General features: G+C 40.1%; 1 protein-coding gene across 2 annotated transcripts in view; it reads left to right on the top strand.

Annotated features, from left to right (window-relative positions):
- Positions 1-12742, top strand: part of TET3 (tet methylcytosine dioxygenase 3) — a 77350-nt gene that overhangs the window by 41648 nt on the left and 22960 nt on the right. For both annotated transcript variants that reach the window (XM_077766265.1, XM_077766266.1), the window contains one exon: positions 9856-9946. In XM_077766265.1, the coding sequence (XP_077622391.1) occupies positions 9856-9946 (91 nt within the window). The remainder of the gene's footprint in view (positions 1-9855; positions 9947-12742) is intronic.

The following is a 12742-nucleotide window of genomic DNA, read 5'->3' as shown; positions in this document are numbered from 1 at the left end:
AGATTTCTCTTTAAGGAGAGTTGAGCCTTTTCCCTGCTCTACCTCTGTAGAGGAGGAAGACCCTACTACACTGGGGACTAAAAGGAGAATCTGTGACTTAACAGCAAGGTAGCAAAATAACCCTTTCCTGAAACCTGGTGAAAGGAACAACAACAAAAACAAAAGAGGAAATTCATCAACTGAAGTTTGGAAATAGCCCCAATCTTAAACCATGAATTCCAGGAGCTGTCTGCTAGTTTAAGATCCTTTGAATTAAAATAAAAGATGCTATGGTGTATACAACCCCCAGTGTTGAGAGAAACAAAAGTGGAGTCTCAGAGGGACCCTGAAGCTTGGAGAGATGGGCTGGAGACCACCCGTCTAGAAGGCATTCTCTCTGGAAAGTGGGGGATGCAAACAGGCCCCTTTTCCCTTCCTATCCCAGCTTCTGATGGGGATGAGGTATGGGGTGAGGACAGTTGGCCAGAGAGACTGGGAACCATATCCTAGGAGCCAGCTTTGTAGCCGAGGGCCAGCAGCACCAAACAAAGGCCATTGTGCACAGAGAACTATTTGCTGAACCACCAAACAAAAATCCTGCAATCTGTGGGGCTTTATTTTAACTTGATGTCTTATCTGAGTGACCAGCTCACTCCCATATGAGGAAATGAACCAAAATCCTAGCATCAGGGCAGAGCATAACCCAGCCCTTAACACACACACACACACACACACACACACACACACGTGTGCATTTTTAGAGGTGTTGGTCCCAACGAGAGAGTGCCTAGAGATGAATTTTCCTAGTTGCAACAGTCCACAGCCAGCCCTAATTCTTCCCTTCCTCCTTCAGGCTGTTGAACTTTTGAACTAATAATTGAAACCTCTTACACCATCCAGTTCTCTGGCTTAAAGTCTAAGGGAAGAATTTGAACAGTGTCCAATAAGGAGATTCTACCCATTCTATTTTGGGGCAAATGAGTAGACCAGTGAATTTCAACTAGGGGGTGTTTTTGCCGCTCTTCTCCCCAGGGGACATTTGGCAACGCACAAAGACAGGTTCGGTTGTCGCAGTCGGTATGGTACTACTGGCATCTAGTGGGTAGAGGCCAGGGATGCTGCTGAATATTCTACATTGATATGCGGGACATCACAGCACGGGCTTATCGAGTCCAAACTGTAGTGCCAAAGGGGAGAACCCCTGGAGGTGAACTTTTTCCATGGAAAGATGAATTAATAAGGAACCAACGTGCAAACCCATTCAGATTCTATGGGAAAAGGAGAGGGATTACTATAACATTTAGAAGGAAAATTTATATTAGAAAAAACAAAAATTTGAAGAACTGACATATACTGTCAAGGAAGTTGAAAAAAATGTTCCCACTGAAACAGGAGGTGAAAGGTGAGGCGCTAGAATAGAGTTACAAAGAAGCCACAAGAGGTATGGATCAAATTCCAGAAGCATGCCTTTGCACAAAGCCGCACAGCTGCACTAGAAGCTGGAAAAAAACGGAATCAGAGTTACAGGAAAAGCAAATCAGTGAGGAAGAGAGACGTGGAGGTCACTCCAAAACAGGAAAAGAAAACAGGACTGATCGTAGAGTGGGGAGGTCAGGGGTATGGGAGAGAGACAAGGGGAGGGATCCTATACACAGATTCACTCTGTCAGGAACGCTGGCAAACAGTCACTGGTGAAGAGCCTAGAACAAACTGAACAAAGGCAAGAGTCAAAGAATAGAAAACTTTTCTGAAATGAAAGAAAGACTAAAAATAAATAACGATCCTGAGGAACTTCTGAATTTTAAGAATGAAAAATTGCCTACAAAGAAATTAACCAAAAAATTAAGTTAGTCACACATACTGTTTTCTTAAACTTAAAAAAATACGTTTAAAAACATTCTTTTAATTGAAACACCTATAAACCTTAAGTGCACAACTCAGTAAGTGTTACAAAAGGCACATACTTGTGTAACCACATCTAGGTCAAGAAACAGGTTTTCCAGCCCCTCAGCAGCCCCACCCCCAGTCACCTGCACCTGACTCTCGAAAGCACACTGTGGCTTGCAGACCAAATCTGGCTCTTATCTGTGAGCTAAAAATGGCTTTTATGTTTTTAAATGGTCCAAAGAGTATCAAAAGAAGAATAATATTTCTGACTCACAGAAATTATAGGAAGTCTGAATTTCAGTGTCCATAAGCTTTGATGGCACATAGCCGTGCTCATTTGTTTATGTATTATCTACGGCTGCTTTTTCACTCCATCAGCAAAGATGAGCACTGGCCACAGGGACTCCATGCGCCACAGGGACTACATGGCAAAGCCTTAAATGTTTGCCATCTGTCCCTTAACATAAAAAGTCTGACAACCCCTCTCCTAAGGTGGTAACTGCTCTTCTAACTTCTAAAACCACATTGCTGTTTGCCTGTTCTTGAAGTTCCTATGTATCTACCATAAACACATGTGCGTGGATTGCTTTATATTCTGACTTTTTTGTTCATTATTGTGCTTGTGAGGTTCATCTGTGTGTGCGTAGAGGTACCTATAGTCTGCTCATTCTCACTGCTGCATACTACTCAGTTTTATAAATAGGCTACAGTTTATCTATTTGACCACTGAGGACGGTTTGGATTGTTTCCAATTTGGCTGTGATTGTGAATCGTGCTGATATAAGATATTCTTCTGTAGGTCTCTCTGAACGTATGCGTATACATTTATGTATTTCTGTTGGCTGTATACCTAATGACACTGAAATTGTGTATGTTCAGCTCTAGTTGGTACTATTTGTTTTCCAAAGTGGTTGTGACAGTTTAAACTCCTACCACTGGTGCTCCACATCCTCACCAGCAAACAGTATTAAGTCTTCCTGCCACTATGGTAGGTGTGGCAGGCGTACCTCATTGTGGCTTTAATGTGCATTTCCCTGATGACTAATGAGTTTAAGCACCTGTTCATACCTGTTCACGCCATTTGCCTGTTTCTCTGTTGTGTTTCTCTTTTTCTTACTGATTGGTGGGGGTTCTTTATGCTGGATATCATTTTTTGTTGTATATGTGCATTGCAGTTCTCGGAATATTAAGATAAACGTTTGACCCAGGAATTCTATACCCAGTTAAGTTGCCCTTCACAGGTAAAGCTTCATTGAAACATTTCCAAATATGCAAGAACTCACATTTTTTAAGAGATGAGTCTGATGAGTAACAGATTGGGAAAGTTCTGTGTTATGAAGGGGTGGGTAGTGAACACTAAATGTATTCAAATGTGACATCTAAATTTAAAGAAGTGTGATAATTTTTCACTAAAACAAAGGTGATATATTTACTTTTACTTAAAATTATTTTATATTAAGTATCTATTTTATAACCAAGAGGAAGAAATATGTTCACAAGGATACCAACAAAAAGGAGGAGACAAAATGTAGGAGGAGATGGGAGAAATTGTAAGGGTGCTAACTTCTTTCTCTGCAAAAGTACGTTTAGCGTCACTAAAGACATACTGTAGAGTTTCCTAAATTACCAGGGGTATGGGGTGGGTTGTAAAAGAAAAATATAAAACAAAAGATAGGAAAGAAAGAAAACCAAGGACACAAGCATGGAAAACATAAAATGACAGAAGACCATACATAGGTTACAACACTAAATGTAAATAGGGTAAACTCACATATTGAATTTAAGATTAGAGGATTAAAGCGGCACCTGGGTGGCTTAGTCGGTTAAGCGACTGACCTCGGCTCAGGTCATAATCTCATGGTTGGTGAGTTCAAGCCCCACATTGGGCTCTGTGCAGACAGCACAGAGCCTGGAGCCTCCTTCAGGTTCTGTGTCTCCCTCTCTCTATCTCTCCCCTGCTTATTCTCTGTCTCTCTCTCAAAAATAAATGAATATTTTTTAAAAACAAGATTAGAGCATTAAACACAACAAAAAGGATAATCTTATTTTGCTACCAAAAAAAAAAAAAAAAAAAACCCAGAAGCATGTATTGGTCACTGATTCAGAGTATATACTGAAATCCGTAGAACATTACGCCAACCTGGCAAAGTATTGTCACCTGTCCAGCACCATAACTGAGGATAAGCCCATTGCTACACAGAAGATATGTAGAGATGGATCTATTTATCTACGTATGTATATAATGAGATGTATTTTCTCATTTATATAAATGTATGTAATGAAACATATAGCCTTATGGATATATAAACATATATGTTAGGATAATTATGTTTGTAAACGTATACTAGTTTTATAGCTAAGCATACTTGTTTTTAAAAATTTAGTTTNTAAACTATTTGTAAAAAAAAATTAATTTAAAAAATTAAAAAATAAATTCAAAAAATTTAGTTTGTTTCAATAGAATATCTTCTCTCTGATACAGACATATAATCAAGGAAAGGGATCTGTTTATCTCTATATTTAAGTCTATCTGTACATATATCTTACATGTTTTTTACATATGTAAAATCAGGAAAAGGGATATAACTTAAAGAAAATGCTTCAGAAGGACTCCTTGGGCTGCCTTATGAACCCTAAAAGGGAAAGGTGATTTTGCTTTTGTTTGGTACTTGGAGCAATGTCTGCCTTTTGTGTTCTAGTGGCCTTCCCAGAGAAACCTGACCATCCAGTTTCCAGGTTGGCTTGGTTTGGGATCTTTATCTTTTTTCTAGCTGCTGGGTGGAGTTGCCAAGATTTAGTTTGTATCTTCTCCTTGAAAATCTCCTCTCTCTGCCTTTAGCTGTGTAAGTTTTGAGCTTTTCTGATTTGGGGCAGAAGGTAGTCACTAAAATATACATCATGTTCTAGTTCCAGTGGAAGATCCTGCAGTCAGTCCATTACTTTGATTTTTTTCCAGACAATAGAAACTGGACTAGAGCCCAGAAGTTCTGGCATATTCTTATGTTCTACTTTTTATATACCATGTAGTCTCCTAGCGCCTATAAAGAGTTTTCAGACCACTACCTCCAACACCCACATTCTTACATTTTCTTTCCCTCCCCTTCTCTGGCATCCCCCACACCCCCACGCTCCATATGTTCCTTTCTGTAATCTTCTCTGTTTTATGGTTCAAAATAGTGTATATTTGGAGCAAGTCATTTTTAATCCTTTACTTGAAAATATTCATTCATTCATGAAACATTTAAAGCATTGATAGGTTGAGAACAGTTCTAGGTGACTACATCTCATCTAATCCTTAACAACTCTATAATGTAGGAACATTATTTTAACTGCTTTTAAGGCTCATAAGGGTTGTGTAACTTGACCACAGTCACACAGTTTGTTTGGCAGAGCCTGGACAACAGCTGCCTGTTGAGTTCATATTATGTGCCAAATACTGTATACAGCCCTCCGAGTAGTTGAAGGCATGAATATTAGAGGCCTGGAAGGTAACTCATCACATTTGCCCAGGCCTCTCTGCAAAGTCCATGGTCGTTCTGCTGTGCCATGCTAACCGTAAAAATGTGCCATGATACATGCCTTGATATTTCCGGTGTACGCAAGGTGCTCTGGGAATCCAGAAGCAAAGCGGACCTGAGAAGTGCACTGGGGCTTCGCAGAAGAGGTGGCATTTAAACTAGACCTTAAGAGGGGAGTTCTTCTGAAGAGAGAAATAAAGGAAGGCACTGTTGTCAGTGAGACAGCACATCAAAGGCATGGAGGAATGGCACAGTTGTGTGGCAGGAACACTGTGGGCTGTTGTAGCATCCAGGGCTGGCAGGTGTGCACAGGTGGCTCCAGAGGGGCCTTGTGGATCGTGCTCTGGAATTTGAGTTCATTCTTTTGTCTAACGCCAAGTCGTCAGTGGGAAGTGGTGTGATCAGATTTTTGTTTTGGGTGTATAAACTGTTGGAATTGGGTGGGATAATTGAGGCAAGAACCTGACCCAGGACACGAAGGGGAATAAGAGGGTCCACGAGTAGAAGCCTTAAGAGGTGGGCATGTCTCCTCAATTCATCTGTAGGGACTGCACACACCACTGCAAACCTCTTTTGTGGGGGCAAGGGTGGAGTGGGAAGCAAACCATTTTATTGAGGGGCTTCAGGGAGAGGTCAAAGGGCTAGGAGTTCAGTGAGATCTGACATCCTCAGCCTGGCCAGGATTTCCTCAGCTTCATAGTCGCTGAAAGCATTCCAAACCCTTTTTGTTTGTTTTTAAAGACAAGAACACACCTGAACTCATTTTCACAAACTTGATCTTACACTTAGTGTGAGTAGTAACCCAAACACTGTTTTTACTTGCGTGTAGTGTGTATATACTAATGTATGTGTAATTGTCTGTGTATACTATGGTATGTTATTCATGCAGTATTGAAATGTGCTTTCTTTTTTCTCACCTAAAATATCTTGGAGGTCATTTTTTGTCAGTAAACCTGGAGCTGCCTGATTCCTTTTGATACTACTCAGTAGTTCACTATATGGATGTGCCAAAATGTATTTAGAATACATAATGTATCATGATGGGTATATTGTCATTACACATATTTTGCCATTACAAAAGATGCAGTGAGCATTCATATGTATATATTCACATACATGAATATATTCATATATATTATATATATATAAATTTTTGTACATAGCCAAATTTCCAGAAATAAATTCTTAGAAGATTTGAAATGCTTTGAAATTGCTGAGTCAAATGGATTCATATGCAGTTGTTTTTTTAATATTTTGCTAAATTACTCCCCATAACTGCCTGCTTTCCTATACCCTCATCAACACAGGACATTGATGATAACTCATCTGAAAGGTAAAACTAGTATATGTTTGAGCCATTTGAATTTCCCTTTTTATCCTTTTTAAATTTTTCTCTTGAATTACTGACCTTAGTTAGCTGCAAGAGCACTTGATATATTAAGGAAATTAGCCTTTTGTCCAGTATGAATTCCAGATATTTCTCCCCAGTGTGGTGTTTGTCTTTCAGCATGACTTTTGTTGATTATTACTATACATTTTTTTGTTGTTGTTAAATTTATCAGGGTTTGGGCGGGGAACTTCAGAATTTCATGTTATTCTTGGATAAGACTTCCCTTTTCCACGATTATTTTTAAAAAACTCTCCTATTGGGGTGCCTGGGTGGCACAGGCATTTGGGCATCCGACTTTTGATCTTGGCTCAGGTCATGATCTCATGGGTTTGTGAGTTTGAGCCCCCACATCAGACTCTACCCTAAGGGTGCAGAGCCTGCTTGGGATTCTGTCTCTCCTCTCTGCCCCTCCCCAGACTTGTGTGCTCTCGCGCTCTCTCTCTCTCTCTCAAAATAAAAACTTTTCAAAAATATTAAAAAATTAAAAACTCTCCCATTGTTTTCCTTTCAGAACTTGAATCGTCTGAATTTTTTTGTATTTAAATCCTCCAACTGTTTGGAATATATTTTGGGGTAAGGCATTAAGTATGGGTCAGACTTTTTTCCCAGTTGTCTCAGTATCACGCACTAAAAAAATTCATCTTTCCTCATTGATTTAAAATGCCATTAGGTAAGTTCTTCTGTGTGGATCTGATCTATTCAGGTAGATCATAAACTCTTAAAAAGCAGCAATCACATATTATCCTATCTTGTATCCCCCATAAAGCTGAACATAATGTTCTGCATAAAATAGGTGTGACAGGTTTTTTTTGCATTAAAAAAATCCTGAGTTATAGATAGTGGGAAGTATGCAAAACATTCGTATACAACTCAATGACAATGTATAGTGAATACCAGTGTAACCGCAACCTCAATCCCTGTACACCTGCCCCATTCACATTCCTCTTCCATCTTCCAGAGGCAACAACTCTCTTGACTTGTGACAATTATTTTCTTGTGTTTCTTTATAAGATTGAACCATATAAAATCACCGTTGTTTGTAGATAAAGAGCTGTTGGATGTCTGCAATTTCATATTTCAACCTAGTAGTTTTACCACCTTTGTGTGGGTCTTTAGTTTAGTTGAGGCTGGTTTTGGATATGATTTAAATGTAATCTTACTGCTTTTGTTCTTTGCTATGCGTCTTTCACTTACTGTGATGTTGTGGTATCCAACCATGTTGTGGAGGGTTGTGGATTCTCAGTGCTAGATAGGACCCCTTGCACATTTTAGTTATCTATTGTTGCTGGATTCTAGTTTTCCAGTTTTGACTCTTGGAAACAGTGTTGCTCTGAAAATCCTTGTACCTGTGATTTGATGCGTATAACTAAGATTTCTTCTAGGACGAATCAGTAAAGTGGGGCCCAATGCCTAGTTTTTAAATTTTTTTAAAAGCTTTTGAGATAGTTTTACCTTCAAAGAAGAGTTGCAGAATTGGTACAGAGAGTTCCTGTATACCCTTTATCTAGCTGCCCCTAATGTAAACATCTTACATAATTATGATACATTTAAACATGACATTAATGTTGATACAGTACTATTAACTGCAGACTTTGGATTTCATCAGTGTTTCCACTAATGTCCTTTTTCTGTTCTAGGACCAGTGCAGGGCACCATGCTGCATTTAGTTGTCCTATTTTCTTTAGACATAAACTTGCCAACTACAGTGTAGTATTCGTGGAAAGCTCTTTTTGTTTTTAGCCTTGTAGTAGCCAGTCATAACTGCTTTCTAAAGCTGCTATTACATAGTCGTTTGGGTCTCATTTCTTTCACTGAGAAAAATTCATTTAAAATTCATCCGTGTTGTGTGCAGCAATAATTTGTTCTTTTTAAAAATACTTGTAGTGAGCTTCACATAACCTAAAACTAACCATTTTAAAGTAAGCAGTTCTGTGGCACTTAGTATAGTTACAGTGTGCAGCCACTGCCTCTGTCCAGTCCCCAAACACGTTCATCGCCCCAAAACCAAGCCCCGCACTCACTCAGCAGTTACCCACACATCCTTCCCTCCTCCCAGCCTGCGGCAGCTGTCAGTCTGCTTTCTATTTCTGTGGCTTTACCCACCCTGGATAGTTCATATGCATAGGCTCATACAGTATGTGGCGCTTCTTTCACTGAGCATAATGTTTTTGAGGTTCATCCACATTGTAGCATGTGTCAGTCCTTCATTCCTTTCTTTTTTTAAATTGTGGTGAAATATATGCAACATAAAATTTGCCATTTTTGTACACAGTTTTTGAGCATACAGTTTAGTGGCATTAACTACACTCACAATATTGTACAGCCATCACTGCTACCCATTTCCAAAACTGTCTCATTCCCCTAAACAGAGACTCGGTACCCAGTAGGCAATTAAGTCCTCCTTCTCATCCCTCCCAGCCCCTGGTTACCTCTAATCTAATTTTTATCTCTATGAATTTGCCCATTCTAGCTATCTAATATAAGTGGAATTATGCAAGAGTTGTCGTTTTGCGTCTGGCTTACTTCACCCACCACAGTGTTTTCCAGGTTCATCCATGGTATAGCGTGTATCAGAACCTCGTTCCTTTTTGTGGGTGGGTAATATTCCATCATGTAGATACTCCACATTTTGTCTGTCTATTGATGGACATTGGTGTTGTTTTCACTTTCTGACTCTTGTGAATAATGCTGCTGTGAAATTGGCATCCAAGAATATGCTTGATTCATTATTTTTTATTCTTTTGTGTCTATCCCTTATAGTAGAGTGGCTTGCCTGCCCTGGTCTAGAACACACAGAGTGGTAAACTGAATTGCAGAGCGGTTCACCACAGTCTCAACAACACTTGATTTTACCAGATTCTTCCATTTTTGCCAATATGCCCTGTGTGTTACGGTGTTTCACTGTGATTTTAATTGGTATTAATGATTCCTAATGGAGTTGAACATTTTCACATGTTTATAAGCCACTCACATTTCCTGCTTTGTAATGTGCCCATTAATTTTCCTATTGGTGGTTTGACTTGCTAAATTAATGTTGATGACCTGATGCCTCCAAGTAACGTTTCCTCTGTGTTTCTGCAGAACAAATAGTGGAGAAAGATGAAGGTCCATATTATACTCACCTGGGATCTGGCCCCACGGTAGCCTCTATCCGGGAACTCATGGAGGAGCGGTGAGTGACGCACGAATGTCCAAGGAGAGTTGGGCAGGTTGTTAGTAGAGCATGGAATTGAAGCACCTCTCATTTTCATTGCCTTGTACCAGACCACATACAGAAAGGAAGCCAGGATATCGAGACTGTGGAGGGCTGCATATGGGATTCTCACCCACAGTGCTTCCGGGTTTCTCTCTCTGTCTGCTGTCTAGATCTTCCCTCCTCCTGCTTTTCTCTCTCTCTTGAAATATTTTTTTTTTACTGATGAAGTGTGGTTAAATGACTCTGTGTCCCATGGTGATTCCTGAGGTCTGAATTTTGCTGCTGGCTTCTCTGTGCTGTTGTTTATCATGTTCTTCTGTACTCTCTGTGGCCTATAAATTCAGTCAGCGCTAAAGACTTCATGAAAGTCACACCATTTCTTCGTTCTTTTTTTCCAAAACTGCCTTATAGGTAATATTTTGTACCTCCACTAAGAGGAATATACTGTCTCATCTTTGGCCAGTAGGTGACTATTCAGTGTTTCCTGAGTCATTCTGGTGCCATCCCAGGAGTCTGTCATAGCTTTGTTGATTCCTCATATGACCATACAATCTGGGCTCATTCATATTCTGCATTTATCCACAAAGTCCTGGTCCTTTGTACTGAGGGAAGAAGTATTCAGAAAACAAACTCTGGTATGAGGTGTGCTCATCATTTCTAGGCCGTTTCAGTAGAAAAAGCTAAGATGTATGTGTAAGTTTTTTATTTTTGTTCTTGATTAGTGGTTAAATACATCGCAAGTTCACGTTGACACTTAGAATTCAAACTCAAGACTACAGGGGTTTTATTTAACAGCCCAGTTTTGTTTTTCTAAGCAGTTTGTATAGCTAGATAGGAGTCCTGGTGTACAGAAAGGTAAAATAGCTTGTTGATTGAGAGCATGTGGACACAGAAGTTAGACTTAAGGTCTGATCCTGGCCCTGCCACTTCCTGCCGAACCCTTGGGTAAGTTGCTCTCCTGCCCTGTGACCCGGTTTTCTTACCTGCAAAATGGAGATAATGGTAAAAGTACATATACGTTGTAGGAGAGGTAGGAAGATGACTGAATTGATGTCTGGAAAGCACTTAGTGCTTATAGGGAAGTACCGCAGAGAGGGTGTCTTATCTCCTATAGTACGTACTATTGAAATCTTACAGCAAGCATTAGTATAGCAAAGCCAAAGACTGTGCAGACATAAACATGTTTATACTCATACATATACATCATATACATACAGATGTTTGGAAGGCAGAGTGGCTTAGAGTTTTCTCAGATCTGGGAACCATATTTTGTCTGAGCAGGGGAGCCAAATGAATCCTGTCATCAGTCTATCAGGGAACATGAATTTGAACTAAAAAATTGTATTGGCCTCCCTGAGTCAATAAATGGTAAGATGGATGGAGGACTGTGATCTCCTGTAAGGACTCTTAATTGTCCAGTACCATCTGGCAACACTTATATTCAAAGTAGCCCATCAGAAAAGCATTTGATCAAAGACTCAATCTGTAAATTCAAGCCTGCTTGAAAGTGGACCTCTGAGGCCATGAGAACGAAACACTTTGTGTGTTGCACGGGCGTGCTTTTCATGTGCCAACATGCCTGTGCATCGCGGTGCCAAGGTCGGGGGAGCCAGCATTTTGGCCGGTGACTTTCTGGTAAGAAATCTTGATGCTCTCATTTGCAGGTTGAGGGCTGCAGGGGAATCACCTATCCAAGTTGACCTGGAGCAGTTTTTGTGTTTGTTTCTTAGAAACAATTTTACAAAATTTCTAGACAGCTCTATAAATAACCTTTAGTTCTAGAAGAGTAGGTTTTGAAACAAGGATTAAGAGATAGTCATAAAGTTGAGATTTGTTCTCTCCCCCCCCACCCCCAGCCATTGCTTTAAAAATAACAGCCAACCGTAGAATCTTCAGAAACTGATCCAAAGGAGGAATTCTGTCAAGACCAGGAATACTTGTGGTTTTTCCTCAGCAGCTGGTTTATTTTTATCTTAAGGACCTTGTAAATTATGTAACAGATTGCATTTCCATCTTTGTTAGCTGCTGGTAAGCTTAGAGCCAGATTTGTGTACCCTTATTGGGAGGAATGTAATTCCTCATCTTTGGCCCATGGGAACCTATTCAGGTTCACTCCTGAGTCCTTTTGACAAAACCCTAAGAGTCTTCATTAGCTTCCTGATTTTTCATATGATGACGTTTTCTAGGCTCATCTCTCAAAAAGACACACAAGGAAGACCCAACTGCTTGCATTCTTCGTACCAACATCATATCCATCTTAACCCTCCCTTACTCTGATTTCATCACCTGTTTCTATCTTCATAGACATCTTTTTGTTTGTTTTCTTGTGGAATGAAGAGAGGAATGAATGATCAGTGAACATCACCAGGCTGGGGGTCTAGTTTGTGAATGGTCCAGGCTGCCTCCCCCACCCTCTCTCTGCAGGACTTCTCTACCTCCAGAAGTGGGGCACAGGCAGGAAGGGGAAACGAGCTGAAATCAAGGAGACGTTGGTGCTTTTAGCTTCTCTGGTAAAGATTTGGAAGAAGGAGGGGCGGTCAAATGCAAATCCTAAAATATTATCCCAGTTTATTTATGGATTCCACATGTGGGAATCCAGGTCCCCATTGATGTACGTACTTGTGGTCACTTTTTCAAACCCATGTCTAAGAATGGTGTGCTGCACAGAGCCCCGTGTCCTCTAACTGGGAAGGGGATTCTCCGCCGCCTAGAAGTTCATTAAATGTTTATTCTAAAACAGACAATCTACACTACTAGCAAATCCTCTGAGTT

This window comes from Crocuta crocuta, unplaced genomic scaffold (assembly GCF_008692635.1).
Source record: "Crocuta crocuta isolate KB4526 unplaced genomic scaffold, BGI_CrCroc_1.0 scaffold113, whole genome shotgun sequence".
NCBI lineage: Eukaryota > Metazoa > Chordata > Mammalia > Carnivora > Hyaenidae > Crocuta > Crocuta crocuta.
The sequence above is the reverse complement of the archived record's forward strand: the minus strand, read 5'-3'. Positions and strand labels throughout refer to the sequence as shown.